The 22284-nt window shown below is 39.2% G+C and overlaps 1 protein-coding gene across 43 annotated transcripts in view; it reads right to left on the bottom strand.

The window, feature by feature from the left end:
- Positions 1 to 4622: 4622 nt before the first annotated feature.
- CFAP20DC (CFAP20 domain containing) overlaps positions 4623 to 22284 on the bottom strand; it is a 304345-nt gene continuing 286683 nt past the window's right edge. For 18 of the 43 annotated variants that reach the window (XM_054682033.2, XM_054682031.2, XM_054682028.2 and 15 more), the window contains one exon: positions 12163 to 12719. In XM_054682033.2, coding sequence (XP_054538008.1) covers positions 12716 to 12719 — 4 coding nt within the window. In that variant the 3' untranslated portion in view covers positions 12163 to 12715. Of the gene's footprint in view, positions 4710 to 12146; positions 12720 to 22284 lie in introns of those variants that run through there. The other 25 variants (XM_054682027.2, XM_054682023.2, XM_063805987.1 and 22 more) reach the window with 4 other exon arrangements.

Raw genomic sequence — 22284 nt, forward strand, 5'->3', positions numbered from 1 at the left:
ACGCCATCAGAAGAGATGAGAGCGACCCATCTCTTCCACTCACACCATCAGAAGAGATGAGAATGACCCATCACTTCCACTCACACCATCAGAAAAGATGAGAAGGACCCATCACTTCCACTCACGCCATTAGAAGAGATGACTTGGCTCCACCTCCCATAGGGGGCCAGGAAGTGCTATCCTACAGTGTTCTCATTCTGTTGCTCCTCAGTCCATTTGGTTCTTTCTTCTGCGAATTTTCCTTTACCTTTCCTTGCCCACATCTAAAGTGAGCATTGAAGAATATGTCCTCCTTGGGGCAGAACAGCTTTCTCAGCCTGCCTCCTGCCTGGGGAGGGATGTCTATAGCTAATGTAATGTATATTTCAAAATTGCTCAGAGTAGATTTTAAATGTTTTCACCACAAAAATTGGTAAGTACTGTATGGGAGATGATGAATATGTTAATTAACTTGATTAATCATTCCATCATGTATGCATATATCAAAACATCACATTGTACTTCGTAAATATGTAGAATTATTATCTGTCAATTAAAAGTTAAACAAGAAAATAGATTGCAGGCAGTGGTAGCAGCAGGCAGATGAGTTAGTAGGCTGTTCAATGAGACAATAAGAAATGATGGTGGTAGTGGTCCCAGGTGATAAAGGCCGGGGGGTGGAGGAGAAAAGGCATCGGATCTGAATATACTGAGAGTAAAACCAGTAGGATCTCCTGACCATTTGAAAGTGGGACATGAGATAAAAGGAGGAATCAAAGCGTCTTTCCAAGTTTCCTATCTCAGCAATCAGATGCATTTGCCATCCATTGAGGTAGGGGTGACTATGGCTGGAGAAAGACTATGAATGAAGCTGGTTTGGTGAATTTTGAATGTTTACATTTGAAAAATTATTTTAGCCTCCCCAAATGACAAACACATGTAACTGGGCTATTCATAAAATAACTACAGAATTTTTTTTTAAAGTAATTCATCATACACGGTAAGCAGTGTGGTTCAGTGATAACAAAAATTGAAAGGTGAATGACAACCATTTTCTCTGCTAGGGGATGTTGGGTATCCCTGCGAGTGTGTGTCTAACTCTGCTTGGAGAAAACACGGATGCCTCTGTGGTCAAGAGGTCCAGCTCAAATGGCTATTTTGCCTCTTCCATGACGGCCCTAAGTACAGAGCTTATTTGTTTATTAAATGCAACAACAACAGAAAAGCCTTGTCATATCCTGTTCCGTAGATGAAAAAGCTAGAGGCTTTTCAGGAGAAAAAAATTACACTAATCTTAGCAAAGATAATTTTCTGAAACTTTCCTTTCATGGATGTGGCTGTATCCCTTATCAGTTGTAGTCTTCACTGTGTATGCAGTAGGGGAAAGTGAAGGATGGAAAGAGGGTTAGGCTGACTCCCAAGATTCCAGAAAACAGTTTGTTCTTTTTATTAGTTGTGAAGCTGAAAGCCGAATCCTACAACACCACAATTCTTGATATTTTCACTCCTCTGAACATGTGAGTTTAATTCAAGATAAGAAATGCTTCGAGTCCTGTTAAACTTACACACTGTCTGTTGTGTTATGAATTGCAGGGCACATTTCAGAACAAGTGGAGGGCTGATTATAAATGATCCTTTAGTGCCAGCAAAAAGGTGGTAGCTCAGGATGCTAGGTTACTATAAAAACACCAGAGGAATGGGAAGAGTGAAAGGATGCCATGTGGAGAAGAAATAAATTTCTGAAATAATACCTGCATGCCACGTCTAATGTTTTCCTTTCATTAAATTCATAGGTAATAAGAACAATGCTGCTAATATGCAAAAATATCAATAACCTTGAAATGTATTTAGGTATATGTGAAGGTAAATTCTCAAGGGCTTTTAAAAAATATAGATTCTTTTTAAGTATGCGGTACAGCAGATAAACAGAACAAAATATTTTTCAAGCTGCAACCATGGAGTTAACAACTAAGCAGGAAGAAAGGCACCATGATTAACGCTCCATCTATTAATAAGCAATTTGGACTTTAGCCATCAATAGAACCATTGTTGGTCAATAGTGCCACCAACAGTTAAGTCATGAGGTTTGACATCAGCTAGGTCTGACAGATTCCTGCATCACCACTCAGGACAATTCCTGAGCCTGTTTGTGCCTCAGTTTCTTAATTTGTAAAGTAGATGAACACTTACAGTTGTGAGGATTAAATGAGAAAACATGCACATACAGTTCAGTGCGATGCTTGGGAGTACAGTGAGAGCTCAATAAATGGTTGTGCTGACTATAAAGATGATGAGGACAATCATCAAGAGAGTCATTTCAACTCAGTGGTAAGATTACAATTTCCAGGGCAGAATAAAGCATTCAGCAGAGTCACGGTCCAAGGCCTACCCTAATGACTCGTTAGGTCAATTAAAAAAAGAGGACAATTTCTCATTGATATAGAAACTGATGGTATTTGTCAAATTCAGCTCAGTAGAAATGCCACAGGAATAACACAAAATGCATTTTTAAAAACTACTGAGCTTTGCATAGAAACCTAAGTAGTACTTGTTATGATAAAGTTGTAGATATTGTTTATAGAATGTGATCAGGTAGCAGAGTGACAACCTGAACCTCGAGTGGTCCAGAATGAATCAAGAGATGCTTTCACTGACCTTTATCATTTCACATGGATGAAATTATAACTTTCAGAAAGCATTACGATAAATTTATAGTGCACACTGTTTTAGAGGCTGACATGTACAGTTCTTCTTCCAGCTCAGTATTGAAAATGGAAATAAAACCGAATGGTGCTAGAATTAGTAGGAGAATTAAGAGAGTAAGGAGAAAAACTGCTTCTCACTCTAATGGGTTTATAACACCCAACGTGGCACGAAAGCCGTGGCAAAAACAGTTACTCAAAGGAATTGTAAATTTCCCTCCTCTTCTCTATTTTCTTGCCAAAGGCAGAAAATACCTCAGAAAGAGATGGAAAACCATGGTTTTGAAGACACTGGTATGTCTTTGGTGAAATGTTCTATATCTATAACTTGTGAATAAGCTCAGGATAGACATTTGGAGAGAAACATTTGTAGGGGATGGCTGACCTTCCGAGTAGAAAATAAATGCAAAGCTGAAGAGGATTATTTCTATAATTTCTTAACATAATCTTATCCAATCATTAGAAAAACCTCATTAATTTTGTCTATGGGGAAGAGAGCCAGTCTGAAATTGTATAAAATCTTGATTATAGGCCGGGAGTGGTGGCTCACGCCTGTAATTCCAACACTTTGGGAGGCCGAGGCAGGTGGATTGCCTGAGGTCAGGTGTTTGAGACCAGCCTGGCTAACATGGTGAAACCCCGTGTCAACTAAAAATACAAAAAATAGCTGGGCGTGGTGGCGCATGCCTGTAGTCCCAGCTACTCGAGAGGCTGAGGCAGGAGAATCACTTGAACCCAGGAGGCAGAGGTTGCAGTGAGCCAAGATTGCGCCACTGCACTCCAGCCTGGGTGATAGGGCAAGACTGCACATGTACCCTAAAACTTAAAGTATAAAAAAAAAAAAAAACTTGATTACAGACTCTGTTTAAACAAATATACCTTATTTCAAACATTTGTCATATACTCTGAGGGAAAAAATGTATTAACAGATAAAGATGAGGTGATTTGGAATAATCCTACACCATACCATGAAGAATAAAAGTAAAAAAAAACCCTTTAACATACATGAGCTGCTTGGCCCAGAATTGATCATTTCTGAAAACCTTGTTTTAAAAAGACGCTGTTGATTTGGTCTTGGATTTTTATTATTTTACTCAGGAGTAGGATTCTGAACATTTATAGTGGAGTCAATTATTTTAATCATATGCGTCAGACCCGAAGTATTACAAATACTAAATAAATACAGCTTCAAAGAATTTCTGGAGTATCTATTTTCTAACTACATGGCCCCAGGTGTTAATCTATAATCAGGGTTGCCCCTATTTCTCCAAATTCTCAGGAAATTGTTAGTTTTCTTTACGACTTATTGCATGAAACTGATGGTCCCATGTTTTTCAGCGTATTAATAAAACATTTGTTTTAGCTTAGTCTTATAATAGGGTAAAATATGAAGCTCTAACTTTAATATATTAAAGCATGTGATACGGTTTTGCTGTGTCCCCACCCAAATCTCATGTTGAACTGTAAGCCCGTGTTGGGGGAGGAACCTGGTGGGAGGTGATTGGTCATGGGGCAGATTTCCCCTATGCTGTTCTCATGATAGTGAGTGAATTCTCAGAATATCTGGTTGTTTAAAAGTGTGTAGCACATCCACCTTCACTCTCTCTCTCTCTCCTGCTCTGCCATGGTGAGACATGGTGGCTTCCCTTTTGCCTTCTGCCATGATTATAAGTCTCATGAGGCCTCTCAGCCATGCTTCCTGTACAGCCTGCAGAACGGTGAGTTAATTAAACTTCTTTTATTCATGAATTACCAAGTTTCAGGTAGTTGTTTAAAGCAGTGTGAGAATGCACTAACACAGTATGTATGTGCCCATATATACTTTCAGGAATGATGCTATAGTCATTGTTTATCACCAGAGTTCCAAACCTGAAAGTCCTCAGTCTGACAGGCCTAGGCTTAAATAATAATCACACCAGTGAACATTTACTGAGTGCTTACCATGTGCTAAGTGCTTTTTCTTCGGTGGTCCATTTGTCAGCATCTTGGATGTCTCCAAGCTCTCCAGCTTTCTGGGATTAAATCATCCTTTAAGGTTTTAGAAAAAAAACAAACTCAGTCTCACTTCACAAATGGATGTCATCCCATCTCTGCTCTGCAAAGCTCCCTGGGCAGGTGCCTATGGTCCCCCAAGTTCCCTCTAACTTGGTGATTGCCTTCCTGTCTCTTGGCCTCCATTCTTCCTTTCCCTTTCCCCTCTTGCCCTCTCTTTTCTGCACCATGTCACCTCACTGTGCATCCACTGTTTCAGTTCCTTCACAGCCCAAAGCACTTACCATTCAAGGCTGTGTACAAAACAGACTTTACAAAAGGCTTACAACTTTGAGGGGAGTTACTGAAGCAAGATTTTAAATTCCTAGTGCTCTCCCATCATCTCGTATTTAGAAGAATGCTACAGATAATGGGAAATTGAAAGCCACAGGTCTACACCTTTGCTCAGATTGAAATAAATGGCATCTTTATGTGGGAAAAAAGAGACCCAACTCACCAGGGGCTACTATAAATGGAAAGACTCCAAAACTTCCTAATAATATTTAACTTAATAATGCTAAGTCACAAAGGTTTTGTAAACTGGTGGATCCTAGTAATAAAACACATACACACAGACACACACATACTAATTTTAATAGTCTAAACCAGTGGCTTCCATCATTTTCACATGGTCACTTAATAAACCTTTCTCCCTTTGTTAGTTTGGAAGCTGAAACCTAGCTATGTTCACATAGCATATAATCTGACACCTGGGAAGGATAATGAGTTTTGCTCAAAATGTGTACAAGACAGAGTGAAGAAAGCCAAACAAAACAAAATAGGTCATGTTTTCCATTCTAGTGATCATCAACCACATGGGGTTAAGGCAAGTTGTCAGAACATTATTGGATTGCCCACAAATGAAATCCATCAAGTGGTTAGTCTGTTGATTGAAACTCTCAAATGTCACTGCTACCATGTGCCTTTGGGAATTCCCAAACTGCTCATTCTGGCACCACAGGAAGTGAAGAAGAGCAATAAAGACAAGAAATGAGAATAGGTCAAGCCAGAGGGTCTCAGCCTTGGCACACATTAGGATCACTTGGGGGAGCTTTTATACATCATGATGCCCAGGCCACAGCTCAGGCCAGAGGAGGCAGGAATCTCCATGAATGGGACCCAGGCAGCAGCATATCTTAGAGTCCCCAGATAATGCAATGTGCAGTCAATGCTGACAGCCACTATATTAGATTGAAAGCAACAACTAGCAAAACATGGAAAAGGTGATCAAAAATGTATTAAAAATGCAAACAGTGATGTCCCTTATAAATTAAGGCTATAAACATTACCAGTGATAATGTATTTGCTGACCACAGCCGATTATAACCGGAATCTCTGGACTTACTATTTATCTGGACTTTGTAACATTCATAGATTCTTACGCTTAGCTAAAAAATGGCGCCACTATTTTTTTTAACTTAAATCAAATATCTCTTGATAATGGTAATGTTCTTGAGAAGTACCTGACCTGAGAAGATTAAAATCTCTTGAAATAGGTGAATTGAAAAGATATTATAAGTATACTGTCCAGACCTAGGTACTGAGATGAATTTTAGAACTACATAGATATCAAAAGTCAAAGAAAACACAAGTATTGGGGGGAAAAAAGATACTATGCTTACTAAGATTAACCCACAAGAAGATGCTAGTAATATCAATTTCTTTGGCCAAAAAAGTTTTAAAGGAAAAAGGAAGCTCTCTTCAACTGAGGTGGCTAAAAGGTTTGTAAGTTTTCAGGGTCTGAAATGTCTGAATCATTTTTGCAAGTAGTGGAAAAAACAAATGGTGAAATTTTGATTGATTTTCTTTGAGATAATCTTTGGTTTATGAAGCCATAAAGCAAAACTGGGGATGATTCTAATCCCATTATTAATCTCATGATTTATTTATAGATTACTAAAACTCCATCATTAATAAAAGTTATACTTCAGACTGGCATACTATCAGAATAAATAAAGAGAGTTTTTCCCTCCTGGAATTCTTAAGCCAAATACTCTCATATAATTTTGCTTATCTCAGTTTTTAAGGTCTCAAGAGCACCTCACTCCCATGGCTTTGGAAGTATCCACTACAGCACATTAGAGCTAATTTCTCCTGATCCACCTGCTAAAATATTGACAGTACTTATTACCATTAGGAGCAAGTTTATATGCTTAAATCTTGCCAGGTTCAGCATAAACATTGACAATGATAAGTTGGGCTGATGAAAACCAATCAATACTATTTCCTACACATCACTTTCGTAATGCCTCACAGAATTACAGGTGATTAACTGCAGAAGAATATGTCAGCAGTAAAAATTAGTGTTATCTGTGGTCCATGTTTATTGGTCATTTAATTCTTATAAGTCAAATTATTTTGACTTAATGTGATTCTAAATTATATTAAAACCAGGCAAACCAGAACCAAAATATTCATTAAGATGTAAGACTCCAATATTCACAATGAATGAACTTTCACTTAGATTTATCCTTTGTTATAAATTAACCATATTACCTACAGTTATAAGTTTGTATAATTTAAAATATGAGAAAGAAAATTTCTGCAAGAGACCAAAGCCTCAGACTTAAGAAATGTTCAGGCTTCAGCATACCTTGTTTTGGATGAAAAGTGGGTCTAAAAAATCATCTTGTTACAGCCTGGTCAGGAGTGTGTGAAATATCTGGGCAAAGCAAAAAACAAAAAGCAAAGAAACACACAAAATTCCACTAACCACCCCCCACCCCACCACCAAATCTCTCTCACATACACACACACAGACACACACCCACCCACCCAACTAACCAAATAAGCAAGCAAGCAAACAAACAAACAAACTGAGGATGGGGGACACATTTCTTGAGTTCTGGTGGGAGTCAGGGCTCCCAGCTCTGGAGGAGTGATCTACAGCAGCATTTCTCAAAGGATGTGAGTGGATAAAACCCTTGAGATGTTCTACAGAAAAAGAGTTCTGTAGACAAACTGGAGAAGTGTCACTCACCCACTGGAGATTACCTGTGCATGTTGGTCTATTAAAGCCACTGAGAACTTCTCCAGTAAAGACAAATGACAATTACCACTAGTCCAGTATTTTCCACCTTGGTTTGACAATGGACCTCTTCCCCACTCCCACTGCATTTATTAACATTTAGTGGAAGTTCTGTTTCTTGGAAAACATTTTGGGAAACGCTGATCCTTGAGGTGTAAAGGCTGACAACTGAGGGAAAAAAGAGTGTGCATGGAGCAAAAGAAATGGAAATGCTCAGTGAGAACCAGAAATCCCAGACTCCTGAAAGGGTGCCAGTGTCCTCAGGTGACCTCTGTTCGGGGTTTGTGATGTCCATCTCCATCTGTCATTTGCATTCTCTTCTCAATTCCCACCTTGACAGGACTTCTCAATCTGAATCTCACTTTTCTCAATTGTAAAATCAGAGCATTTAAAGAAATGATCTTGATTGTCCTTTCTAGGCCCAATTAGACGATTTTATCTTAACTAGTATAATGGAGAAAAAGAGAAAATAGAATTTGCTTGACAAGAATTCTCTTTATGACTAACTTTTCTGGAATGCAAAATGAATGATGTATGAAATAGAAATCCTATGATAAAACCATATGTGAACAGGTGATAACAGGCAATTCTTTTTTTTTAATTTTTAAGTTCCAGGGTACATGTACAGGATGTGCAGCTTTGTTATGTAGGTAAACGTGTGCCATGGTGGTTTGCTGTACCTATCAACCCATCACCTAGGTTATTAAGCCCAGCATGCATTGGCTATTCTTCCTGATGTTCTCCCTCCCCTCACCCCACCCCCAACAGGCCCCAGTGTGTGCTGTTCTCTTCCCTGTGTCCATGTGTTCTCATTGTTCAGCTCCCACTTATAAGTTAGAACATGCATGTTTAGTTTTCTGTTCCTGCATTAGTTTGCTGAGGATAATGGCTTCCAGCTCCATCAATGTCCCTGGCAAAGGGCATGATCTCCTTCCTTTTTATGGCTACATAGTATTCCATGGTGTATATGTACCACGATTTCTTTGTCCAGTCTACCATTGATGGGCATTTGGGTTGATTCCATGTCTTTGCTATTGTGAATAGTGCTGCAATGAACATATGTGTGCATGTATCCTTGTAGCAGAATGATTTATATTCCTTTGGGTATATACCCAGTAATGGGATTGCTGGGTCAAATGGTATTTCTGGTTCTAGGTCTTTGAGGAAGGTGATTCTTAATTTTCATTATTCTGGCCATTTTGATTGAAGTTTGATAGTCACAGGGTGTAACCTGGAACAAACCAAGTTTTGATAGTGTACTTGATGTCATTCCACAGTTTTTAAAAAAGAACAGCTCAGAAACTTCCAGAAGCAAGATCTTTAATTAAAACCATGGGACAATTTTTAAATTAATTCTTTCAATTAATTGTGCTTCAGGTTGTACATTCTGTGACTACATTATTCTTATTAAACACAGTTTGCACCTCAAGAAGGATCAAGATGTTATTGAAATGACTGATTTAAATGAAACTAATCTAAAAATCAAGGAAATATAATAGGGCAAGATTTTTTTGGCAAAAGTGTCTATGTATTATGCATATATCAGTATTTTCCTTTAATAAAAGTTAAATTAATTGGAGATAGCAAGAACTTATAATTACCAGGGAAACTAAATCATTGATCTGATGCCATTATTGCTGACAGTTGTTTTCCCATAATTCCCACTAACCAGCCTCTGTAATTACATGATAATTTTGAGATTGATGACTTAAAAGTCACTTGTAAGTTGCATCCCGATTATATGAAACAAGGAACTGTTTGAATCAGTCCCCAAACTGATACCAAATTATCTTAAGATGTACTTCTACATTGAATCAATCTATTTTTTTTAGTCTCCATTTGCAATCATTTTGGATAAAAATGTTTGGTACACACTTGATTAGAAAAGTAGAAATTAAAGTCTTAAAATGAAAACTAATAATACAGGCTCTTCCTCACAGGTGCATATGCCATTAGGCAAAGCTCCTGCCTTCTCTTCATGTCAGATCTAATCTATAGCAACGGTCTCAACCCTGACTGCATATTGGCGTGGCTGGGGAGGTTTTAAAAATTTCCAATGCCCAGGCTACACCTGAAACTAAGCAAGTTAGACTCTCTGGGTGTAGAACCTGGGCATCGGTATTTTTATTAACTTTCCAGAAGATTCTAATATGCAATGGAATTTGATAACCAGTGAACATGTATAGCCTAGTTAATGAATTTCCAAGTAAACTGGTGGTACCAATTTAATTTAAAATTGGCACTGGGAAGCACATCTATTTTTGTTTTTCAACTCTTCTGTAGAAATCTCAACAGAAATGAAGCTATAAAAAGGGGATAATAAGACCTTGTGGTAGACACCTTTAGAATGTCTACTCAGATCACAGGGACTCCTTAATTGCTTTCCTCCTTCATCCATAGAAGAGGGTCCTGGTGGCCCCTGGAACAAACAAACTGGTGAACTGGAATCCCAATTCTGGGATTTTTGAATTGACATCGGGAGTTAACATTTCTGCATGGTTGGGTATGTGGGCACTGGAGTGGCTGGGTGCTCTGGCAGGTGGACTGAGTAGCTGAGAAATGTATGAGAAGAGAGAAGAGAAAAGAGAGAAGAGAGAAGAGATGGCAAAATCAATCAGAGATGAGCGGCAGAGCCAATGCTTCTAGACTGCCAGGATAGACATCTGTGGTTTTTGCCTGTCTGACACCCCTCCCCATTTTCTTAACAGTGCCCTCTTCTCCTTCAGGGAGTATCTCATTCCCATTCCATGTGGTCCTGGGGAGAACTGATGAGTTAATCCTACCATCCTCTTGCTCCTTGAGCAGAGACCTGAGGCAGAAAAAAGTGGTGCTGTCAATTTGGTGGCCATCATCATGAGAAACTGTTGGTTGCTGCTATAGGGATCTCTGGGGCTGCTCTGATGTCTGTGCCTCCCAGAGCTTGATTGGTCAGCAAGTCTTTGAATTCTGGGATCAAGGGTGTCTGTTGCTTGCAATTTAAGAATCCCAACAGAGTTCACTACAGTCCTCTAGGTCCCAGCCCAAATCTATTCAGAGGCCTTATAGCCTTACAGCATTCTGTTTTGGGGCATTTGAGGCATTCCTGTATCCTAATTTTTTTTTTCTTCATCTAGCTCATGTTGTTTTTGATATTTATAACTACAAGTCTTCACGAATATAAATTTTAATTGACTCTCTTATTTATGTCATATGTCCCTTATATATGGTCCTGAGACTATTTAAAGCAGAAACAAGGCCTTCCAAGCCCTATTACAATCTTTAAGGTCATAATCAACAAACCCAACTCTTTTATCATTTTGCATGCTTTGGAAAGCTTAATTTATTCATTTTCATTTTGTTAAGTATGAAGATCTTGGAGAGAAATTTATAACAAAGGCATACTTTGTGAACAACAGGATTAAAAGCTTATCAAACACAAATATGGTTCTAAATAATGTATGATACTTGGAACAGGAGTCCAAATCTACTCCTGTAAAAAGAGCTCTTACTTCCTCTATCAAGCAATATTAAATGAAATTATAGTACCATCATTAAATCCAACTGTACACCAATAAATTTTCATTTCCAATGGTACTCTTCTTTATTAAAAAATCTTTATTAAATAACAAAATATGCCAGCTAATATAATAAGTACTTCCTTGAGCTCAATATTAATATAGTTGGCACACAATTCGAGGCTGTCTACCCGAATGCAGAAGCACATGACTTTTTCCTTGTGATCCAGCAAGCAGAGTTAGACGGACATCAACTGAAAAACCAAAGAAAGCCTCTGGGATTTCTTCAGGCCCAGGCAGGTCACAGGAGTGGTGATGAGTGTGTGTGTGTGGCAGTGGGGGGATTTCAAAGAGGTTATTTCTACATAGATCTAGATGAATCTATTATTAGAATTCAGAGATAATTGTCAAAATATTTTTTTTTTTTGAGACAGAGTCTCGCTCTGTTGCCCAGGCTGGAGTACAGTGGGGCGATCTTGGCTCACTGCAAGCTCTGACTCCTGGGTTCGCGCCATTCTCCTGCCTCAGCCTCCTGAGTAGCTGGGACTACAGGCGCCCTCCACCACGCCCGGCTAATTTTTTGTATTTTTAGTAGAGATGGGGTTTCACTGTGTTAGCCAGGATGGTCTTGATCTCCTGACCTCGTGATTCACCCACCTCAGCCTCCCAAGATTTTTTTTTTTAAAAGAAAAATACAGTGCTAAGCAGCTTAAGTGATGAACAATGTTGTGGTCTCCAGCAAACTCTGGATGAACAATAATGAAATGGAAATAGTGGGTCCAGTGCCAATAAAATGTGATCATAAAGTCTGACCAGTTCACAATGTTTCTTTTTCTAAGAGTCGAAGAGAAGGAAAGTATCATATAGGAATATTCTGGAAAAGAAAGTGGGGTGAATGAAAAGAAGCAGTTTAAAAGCTATTCTTCTTACCATCATACTTTATTTTTAATACAAATGCCATAAAATAAAAGGTACCCAGGCATCTTTTAAACAAAAATACATTTTCTGTACATCAAACCATCATTTACAGATTAACACTGCAAAAAATTTGAATGAATAACTCTTAATTTGTTTACATAAAATTATCTGAAATAAACAAAATTATATGTAGAATGAGAACAAACAAGAACCAATTCAAACTCCTAAAATCTTGCCTCTGTATTAATTTCTTCAGTTTCAAAATCATACTCATCTACAAAAGGAAAATAGGTATTCTTAACGTTGAACATTATTTACAAAATGAATTCGTTTCTCTCAGTTTCTGTTGGTTTTGTGGTCACCCAACACATAAGTTGTGGTGACTCCTTAAGCGACCCTGAACTGCTATTCTGCTCCAGCTGGGAGTGCCTGCTCTCTGCCCCGGAAGGAGGCATTATACCAACTCATAGTATTTCCCTGTTTGGGGGTCAAAGTAACAGTTCAGACAAGGGTCATACAACAAAGTCAGTACTTCCTCGTCCTCTTCCACACTGAGGTCTTCTTCACCTGTGGGGAAGGGGAACCACAGACACATTAGCTGTTGGCTTGGCCCGGAATCCCCAAACAAGGGCAACGAAGCAGGAATCACCATCTCTCCTGGGGGATTTTCTTTATGCAGGTAGAAGGTTTAGGCCGGAAGGAAGGAGCACTGTGGAAGTGGTGAGACTCTAAACATGTGGTGCCAGGTGGAGAAGAAACACCAGTGACCACAAGGACCAACTTCTTGACAAAGGACAAGAAAAACTGAGTGTGAAGAACTGGCGGGAGGGGAAGGAAGAAAGGGAGAGGGCCAAAAGACTTAAGAGTTATGCTTATTAGGATTAGGAAACTTGCCAGGATCCAAAACTAATTGTCACAGTTCTAAACTTCTTCATGGGCCAGAGCTGTACAAAATGCAAAACAGTGCAAACTAACTAATAAAATAGAAAACTTGATCCGCATTCAATCATCCTAAAAAGGCTACCCAACAAATATGAATTAAAATAATAGAACTATAAGATACATAGAACAGACAACATACACAGAAAAAAAATGTCAGGTGATTTGTAGTTTTATTAGTGGTGGCGGGAAGTCTGCTCAGTGTTTTGGGGATAGAACATGGCTTGATGTTTTCTCTCGTGACAGCCATTTAGATGGATTGGACAGAGAGGACAACTGTCTAAGTCATTATCAAGGCCTGCTGGCTTCCAACAAATGGCATGAAATGAAAAAAAAAAAAACAACTGTTCTACAAAGATGTTTCCTGAGCACCTTTTATGTGCTCAGTGTTGTGCTAAGTACTTTTGTATTCAAAAGTGAGTGCATTCTGAGTACTTCTGAAAGTTCATGTAATGAGTTCAGGGACTGAGAGGTCAAGACCTTCCCAGCCAGAGAAGATCAGAGAGTAGGCTCAGGTAGAAAGAGGTAATAAGAAAACACTCCTCTCCCTTCAATAGCACAGGCTATTAAAGACCGAAACCAAACCAAAACCAAACCCCAAACCCAACCCAACCCTGAAGCTTTGGGCTATGTGCTCACCAGGGTGAGCTTCAGAAGAGTTTGGATGGTGGGTATGGTGCAGGGCTCACTCATAATAGAGGTGCAATAAAAATGGAATGTTTGTTGAAGGTGTAAATAAAAGCCCATGATCTTAAGTGTCACTGCCTAGAGGAAGGGAGGATGGTGGTGGTGGTTGTGGGGTTCCATCTTACTCAGCCAAAATCAGACCAAGCTGGTGCCTGAACATTGTCAGGACATTGACAAACTGGAGTTAAGTCCAAGGGAGTGGTGCCTACATGGTGAAGTGGGGGTTTAAAACTGTACCACAGCCACTCCTCTGCCCACTTTTCTCCTAACCATCCAAAAACACATTTAGTGTGATCCTTCCATGAGCCGGACACTGAGTTAGGTGTTCAGGACATGATGACAAGAAACAATCCCTATTCTAATGGACTATGCAGAGAAACAGGTGGAATGTGAAATCCGCTGATTCTTGTGAGTTGAGTGCAGTGCTAGCAGTCTTTAAAAGTGGAGTTCAACTGAGGAATGATTACATCTGCCTTGGTTGCTAATACCTCATTGGTAGAGCCCTTGATGGTTTAGAAAGCTCTTTCTCATGTAGTAGTTCATTTGGCCCTCATGACCCTGTGGAATATGCAGGAATTATCATGCCCATTTTATAGATGAGGAAACCAGGGTTCACAAAGTTGAACAGCTCATCTGAGGTTTGTTGGTGAGTTAGAGGCAGAGCTGGGGACACTCTCAGTTTCCAGAGTAAGAGTTCAGTGTTCTTTCTACCAGTCAGAGTACTTTGTACCAGTCTACTCAGTCGGACCTTGATTATGCTAAAGGAGTGGTGTAACATGTTTAATTCGGAGCTATTACATTGAAGGAATTTAGACATAGAAAAGACTAATAAAAAATTTAAAAGTGTCCTACATTTTAATAAGTCAGGTTTGGAAACAAAGAAATCTGATTTCTCATAGTTCAAAAATATTGTTAAAGATGAGAGAGTCCCTGGGGGAGGGCAGAGGCAAACAGTTCAATAAGTCCAAAGGAAATGGGCTTGTTAACTCCAGAAAAGAGAAAGCTTGATGAGGTGACAGCAGCCCTTCTGGATTCAAGCATATGAAGGGTGGCATAGGAGTGAGAAGTTAAGAAAATCTGGGGTTCCAGGAGGAAGCCATAGGATCAACAGGTGGAAGCTAAGAGGAGCCATTTTTTTGGGGAGGCTTAGCACAAGGAAGAATTTTCTAAGCATTAGAGCTGACCAGCAAATGAAACATGTACTCTCGAAAGGGTGAAGCAGAGAGTGGGGCAACGATTTGTGCAGCATTTTGTAGATGAACTCTGCTTAGAACAGGGGACCAGATCCAATGATCCCTGTAGTGCTTTTGATGAGCTTCTGTGACTCTGGGCTGCAGCAGTTTATATCTTTGAAGTATGAAAGGACTTTGCTAACAACCACATTAATAATGGTAGCTGACCTGACCACCCTGCACAGTTTCTAATTAAGAACAGGAACTCAGAGAAGGAAGGCTGCATTTCCTTTATCTTCTTCTGTTGTCTTCAGAGTCCCCAGGGCCCTGCCTCTATCCTTGAGAGTATTCCTCAAATGGTCATTCCATATTGAAAATGACCCCCTTTAGATCACTTTTTCACATCAAAGGAGAGTACGTACATCCTCTACTTTCAGATATTCAATCCATTATGCCTTTAAAGTTTGGACTACTTGAGAGAAATGAATAAAGTTAGTTTATCAATTAGTATCTGCTATGTGATTGAGCTGGGCATAGTCTAGTTGTGAATGTGACACAAACACATGAAGCAAAAGCAGCTACTAAAGATTAATGAGGAGTTAAACTGGAAGGCTCTACTGCTGAGTGGCTAAGAGCACTCAAGGGCTCTAGAATCCAATACACTGGGGGCGAATGGAAGCTCGGCTTCTTACCGCCTGAAAGCTGGCTACAGATCGTTTCACCTCGTCGGACCTTGGTTTCCTTGTTTACAAAATGGGAATAACAATGCCTATTTGGTAGGGTTTTGAGGAAGATTAAATTAGACACTGGTAATATGCATAACACAGCACACATAGTAGTTGTTTAATAAATGATAGTTACTATTAGGGATGATAATATAATAAATCATGAACTATAGGCTATAACTTTCTTAGTAACTCAGGATGGAAGTACTGATGTCGCTTAAAGTGTGAAGAAAAGGCTTCATAGAGGCAGGAAGGATGATGTTTAGACAATGGAGTCAGACAAACTCAGGTCCAAATCCCATTTCTACCATATCACAGCTGTGGGATATTGGGAAATTCACTGCTCTGAGCCCCAGCTTCCTCATATGTAAAGTACAGATAATAAAAGTACCTGTCATTGTTCCTATGAGAACTAAATAACACTCAGCACATGTACACAGTAAGTACTCAGTAAATGTTATCACCATCATCATGGAAAACAGGATATGTGAGCCAGACACAAAAAGGGTTATGTACGTTTATACCTTATTCCCTACCTGAAAACTCAATCTGTTTGATTTTTTTTACAACCCCAAAACATAGTGGATTTGAAAGAAATAGAAAGACCCCCAATTAGTTTTATATAGAACATTAGGATAAATTCATCTTTAAATAAAAAAACAGTTCTTATACCAAAAATTGTGTATGTTTCCAAAAGTAAAACTAATTTTTTCCATCAGGTATAATGTTTAAATCACATATCCCTGAGGTAAATGATTATAAGTGAAACTCTCAGGGACCTGCCATTGGATTCTGTCTTACTCCATCAGCACATCATGGGGAACTCAGACCTCTGGCACGTAAGAGTTACATGCTATATAATTATTCAGTGTATTCTGTGCCTATGTTTGCAAAAAAGATACATTTTTAAGCTGGTGCTATTAAATGAGAAAACAAAATACATTTACAACCAGTTGGGAATCTTTCAAGATGAAAACAACCATTGTAATGGCCATGGGTCTTTATCACCCATTTGCAAAGGGATCGAGGTAGATCCAATTCATTAGTAGAGGTTTTGCTACATAATGCATACAAACTGGAGCAATAACTGCGATATAAATGCATTCGTTCCAATACATATCACTATAGAATGGGACCCTCGCGCATTATAACCATGGGGACTAAGATAGGTTTTTTGGTTTTTTTAGTACCAAAGCTTCAAATGGATGAATTTTAAAACTACCAACAATGACATTCATACAAAAATTGGGTGAGATTATGTATAATTTTATGTTGAAGTAAGTGCTTTAAGCTTACATAAAAGGTTTTGTTTTCATTGTAACTTAATTTTCAAAGCCTCCAACTTACATCATTTTGCCATTATAATCCCTACGTAATGAAATTATAATATCATTACGCAATTACCACTATGATGTCAAGCATTGGGAAATGTTTTGAAAGGTAATTATCGTGGATGGGTATGGGGTAATTTTCAATTATATTCTTGGATAGAGCTGAGTTTGTTTTTCCTCAAAATGCTAAATTGCTCTATTTAAAGATTGGCTACAGAAACTCTAGAAGGACAAATTAACAAATAAAACCATTTTCTGCTACTAGACTAAGAGCATCTGGATAGGGGTCCAAATTACATTTTTTTTCTCTTCTACACACAATAAAGCCATTTCTAGTGAAATAAAATTACCTTTCAGATAATAATCTATTTACAAACTTTCAGCCTCATCCACTCTGAAATTGGTTAACAGCAATAACAGAAGAAAAACCAATGGAGCCAGACCAAATGCAGCAATACGGGCTGCCGTTCTCTGGGTAGATCAGCTCGGGTAAATAACCCCTCCAGTTCACCTTCTGAAAGTCAATTAATATAAATGTTTAATTATCTATATTTAATGCATTTTAACTGTAGATAATAGAAAACCTACACACCCAAGATGTCTCTTCAAGCTTGAAAATAAATGATGTGGCACTAGTTTATCAGATTTTAAATCTCTGAATCAAGACATTGACCTGGATTTTCAATTTTCTGACACTGCCGTCTACATTTTTTTTAAAGTTAATGTATTTTCTCTCCTATAGATCTTGAGAACTGATTGACTGTATTTTTATGTGCATACTAATACACTATTGTTTAAGCAATTCAACAGCGAGGGATCACCATTTGGAGCAGTCAGCCTTAGGATCAATGAAGATGACATTTTAGATAAGATTCTGCTGAGTACTGGGTGCTTGCAAACTCTACCACCAACATATCTCACAGTAGGGCAAAATTAACTCACACTAAAGTCTGAGAAAGTCCACTGTGAACTGCTGAATTTCAGTTCTCAGCAAACATGTACCCTCAAATGGGAGAAAGATAAATAACCAACAATGGAAAGAAAACAATGAAATGCTACTTTCTTCCAATTAGAGGGCTATATTGTTTTTGAAAGGTAAATAACATTGTATTATTATATTTCAGGTGTCATTTGGGCAATAGGTACATTACCCCTTTTGTAAAAACTGGTGGCTATATTTTACTTGGAAAATGCCATTTTAGGGAACATGTTGAAGAACTTGGATCATTAATTAGGAATTATTACAATTTCATTATTTCCAGGTAGTCTCTACTTACAAATATGCAGTGATTCAGATGTGCAGTTGTAACCCTGTGGTTTACAACTCTACACGTGAAGGAAGGCACCTCTCCAAGGTACTGAGCTCTGAAGCCAACAGAGCCCATAATATCTTAGGAGCCTGATTTTAAGCAAGGTATCAATGTTGAGCTATGGGAAAATGCATCCCAATTCCAGCAAGGAAAGCTGGGACCAGCCTTCTGGGTTGCACATGGTGGATAGGTAGGTGGGGTGGTTCTGGAACAGGAGAAAGAGCCTCAGACACCTGCAATGTGTTTCGCTCTACTGGAGAGTTCACTTCTAGTGGCCCTGAAAAGAAGGCACCTCTTGATACTAGTGAGGCACTGATTTCCCCCGTCTGTAATCCCTTCCTGCAGAGAAGACTCCCCCAGGACCCTGAGAGCTATGTAAGAGAAAATATCACCCTACTCACAGGGGAAGGGGCGGGGTCTCTGCATTAAAGGAATGTTAGAAATACCATGAATCATTTTATCATCTGAGAGTTGAGGTGGGGGTGCTATGGGTCTAAGAAGAGTACCAAGGTAAACACTATTTTATCCAGAAAGCTTCAAGAAAATACAACTTCCTAAATTAAAAAAATTGCAGTGGATATTTCAGTCATGTGGTTCTTATCCACCTAAATAGGAATTCTGTGGTCACACTACAGTGTGGGATTTAAGGGTGTGGACACCCTGGTCAGACAGGTCTGGGTCAGTGTCCTGATGCACACTCAGGGTCTGTGACCCAGGCTAGCCCCTTATCTCATCTGTAAAGTGGGAACATAATATAACCCCACACTAAGCAGTGTTGGGAGGTATGAGGTAATGCACAGAAAAATTCCAAACAGTGCCGGGTACACAACGGTGCTTTATTAATGCTGGCTTATTATTTTCATATCACCAATATTGCTCTTTTGGGAAAAGTCTCCTTTGCATCTGAAATAAATCTTCGAGGTACAAAAAAGATCAAAAGAATAGATCAAATCATTCTCATATTTCCTATGGCCAGTAGAGTCACTCATTCACTCATCAAATATTTATGGGGCATTTACTGTGTCCTAGAAGCCACACTAGGCACTGGGGGTACCAGAGTTGTTCAGCAACTTTTAGACTCAGAGTATTAGGTAAATGTCAAAGAATTATGTGGCAGTTAATAGGAGGGCAGTGAAAGAATTCCTCTGTTGGAGAAGAGCAGGTAGCCAGATCCTAACCCCCACTTTACCCACAGAACAGAGCTTTTACCCACAGAACAGAGCTTTTATCTCCTCAATACATGAGGATTCCTTCTTTCTGGTTAGCTGTGAGAAGCCATAACATTTCTGTAAACTCTTTACTAGTAATTTGGATATTACGTCTACAAAATAAGCATCTGCTACCCATTTATATCTCATGGGAGATTAATCAACAACCATATGGGAATATTTGGTGTGGCTCTGCCATAAAAAAGGTATAAGAATATTATTTTTATGAGAATCAGGCAACTCCCAAACTCCTTCTGAATGCCTTTCTTACTCAAAATCTATGTAAACTGCAAGATAGGGCTACAGACCTGAAGACAGAGGTTGTTATTATTCCATTTTGGAGCTGGTAAGCATGAATAATTTAAGGGTCATAACTGTAAAGGAACAAATGTCAAAAACAAATTGACAACTATTCTTTGAGCAAAGTATGGTTCATTTTCAAAAGGTCATTTTAGTAGTTTTCTCAAATAAGTTCTGAAATCTTAATTTCCCATTTTTACGTTTCACACAAGTTCCAGGAAAACACATTTTAGTAAGTGTTAAGGGCACCATGTCCGATAGTAATTGATATTCAGCAAGTGTGTTATAGCCCAGGAGGAGCTGTGAAGAGCTGATCATTTCCCATCCAGTGGGATGTCAGAGATCCGAATGCAGTGCTCTTCCTGCTGGCCGGCTGTGATGGAAACCAGGCTGTTCACGTGAAGGTGGCATTCATGCACTTGAGACATTCTGGCTGAGCAGAAACTGGCTGTGACACAAACTCCTACTGAATAAAGTAGGGACAGGAACCTCTGACTCAAGGGCCAGATATAACTCATGCATTTACTTTTGTATGGCCTGGGGCAAGTTTTCTAGAATTATGTATCAGGCAGAGTATATTTCCCTGCTGTTAAAATGCAGTAATTCCTCCAGCTGCAGAAATGCAACTTGGCCTCTCCATCTCTGATAGAGGTATGATGGCTCAGCACATCACTGCACTGCCCTAAGTCCCAGTGTAACCATGTGGAAGATGGGATAATAATAGCATCCACACCTCACTAGGCTATTGTGAGAATTCAAGGGCACATGTAGGCCCAGAACACAGGAAGATTAAATAAATAGCTATTATTATTTATATCCTAGAAGTCCAAAGGTGGGCGACACCTTTCCCTGTGAATGAGTCCTCAGGCACCACATTCACACCTCAGTGAAATGGTTCTGTAGAAAGGGCACTGATGTGGGGGAAGCCTGGGCCCTAATCCCAGCTAGGGCTCTGACTGGGCATTTGATCTTGGTCAAGTAATTTACCTCTTTAGGCAAATTGAGGGGTTGGACCACATCAGCGTTTTTAACTGGTTCATCAGAGCCCCAGGGCAGGATTCTGAGATCCTAACCCCCCACTTTAGCCAGAGCAGAGCTTTTATCTCTTCCATACATGAGGAATCCATATGAGATTTCACTTGAAAGAAAAGTTGTTACTGCTTATGAATAAAGTTTAAGAGCCACGGCATAAGGTGGTCTATAACTCTTTAACTGCCAAAATGTATGGGTCAAAGTTCAATACTCTCACAATTAAATTTTAGAAATATACCAAATATACCAAAAAAATTGGAATGGGGGGAAATTTGAAAGTCAGATTTCAATGAATTGCTTTACTTTTTTCCCACACGCTTGTAATAAAAAAAAGGATGAGTTAAAGAGTATTTCCCAACCTCCTTTCCTCCCTTTATTCCTTCTCTTCTCCTTTCTAATGAGAACATAGAGAATCTAATATATGCTGGAACTTGCACAGGGCACCAAGGATCCAGGAGTGAGCAAACTGACAGTCTCCTAAAAACTCAGAGGCTACTTAGGAGGAAAGACAATAAACAAGTAGACAAATCAAGATTTACAAACTGTGAAAAGGCATGCAGATTACGTTAGAAGGTGAAGTGAGAGAACACAGTGAGTGGCAGACTGATCTACTTAGGTAAGACTGTCTGGGAAGGCCTGTAAGAAGATAAACAACATGCAAATATCCAGGCCCGGCAGTTCCATATCCAACGATCCTGCCCTTCATTCAGCTGTTCACTCCCTTGGCCTTGCCTTAGATCTGGTCAACTGTGGCTCCCTGTCATTTCTAACAAGCATGGGTGGGAGGAGAGGGGGCTGGCTCAGGGCTGACAGGTGACCAGAGGTATCTCTCTCTTTTTTAAAGAACTTAGTCACTGAGCCCTTGAGATTTTAATTAATGCTTTTCCTGTAGATCAGAAACTCTTAATGGAAAAATAATATTTCAACTCCTGGTTTTATATATACATATATTTTTAGTAGGTAATCTACTTACCCAGTTCAAAATCCACAAAGGATAAAAATATAATGGCTAGGCTCTGGGGCCAGGCTGCTTGGGTTCAAATCCTAACTTTGTGACTCAGTAGTTGTGGGACCTTGGGCAAGTCATTTGAGAACTTTGTGTCTCAGTTTCCTCAGCTGTAACACACACACACACACACACACACACACACACACACACACACACAATTTCCTCCTGGTGGTGGTGTGAGGGCTAAATGTAATGACTTGGTGTCTGGCATAAAGTAAGTGCTAAATGAATGGTGTCGTGCAACAAGAACCCAGGAAGGGTTCCAGACTGCTCACAACCATACTTCCCTTCCCCTTCCGATGATATAAACTGGAAACTTGAGCCCATAATTTTTCTTTGACACTTTAGCAGAACAGATGGAAACACTATCTCAGCATACTGGTAAGTATGGACTGTCTTATGCTGCCTAAAACTATGCA

The sequence above is a fragment of the Pan troglodytes genome, chromosome 2 (assembly GCF_028858775.2).
Source record: "Pan troglodytes isolate AG18354 chromosome 2, NHGRI_mPanTro3-v2.0_pri, whole genome shotgun sequence".
Lineage (NCBI taxonomy): Eukaryota > Metazoa > Chordata > Mammalia > Primates > Hominidae > Pan > Pan troglodytes.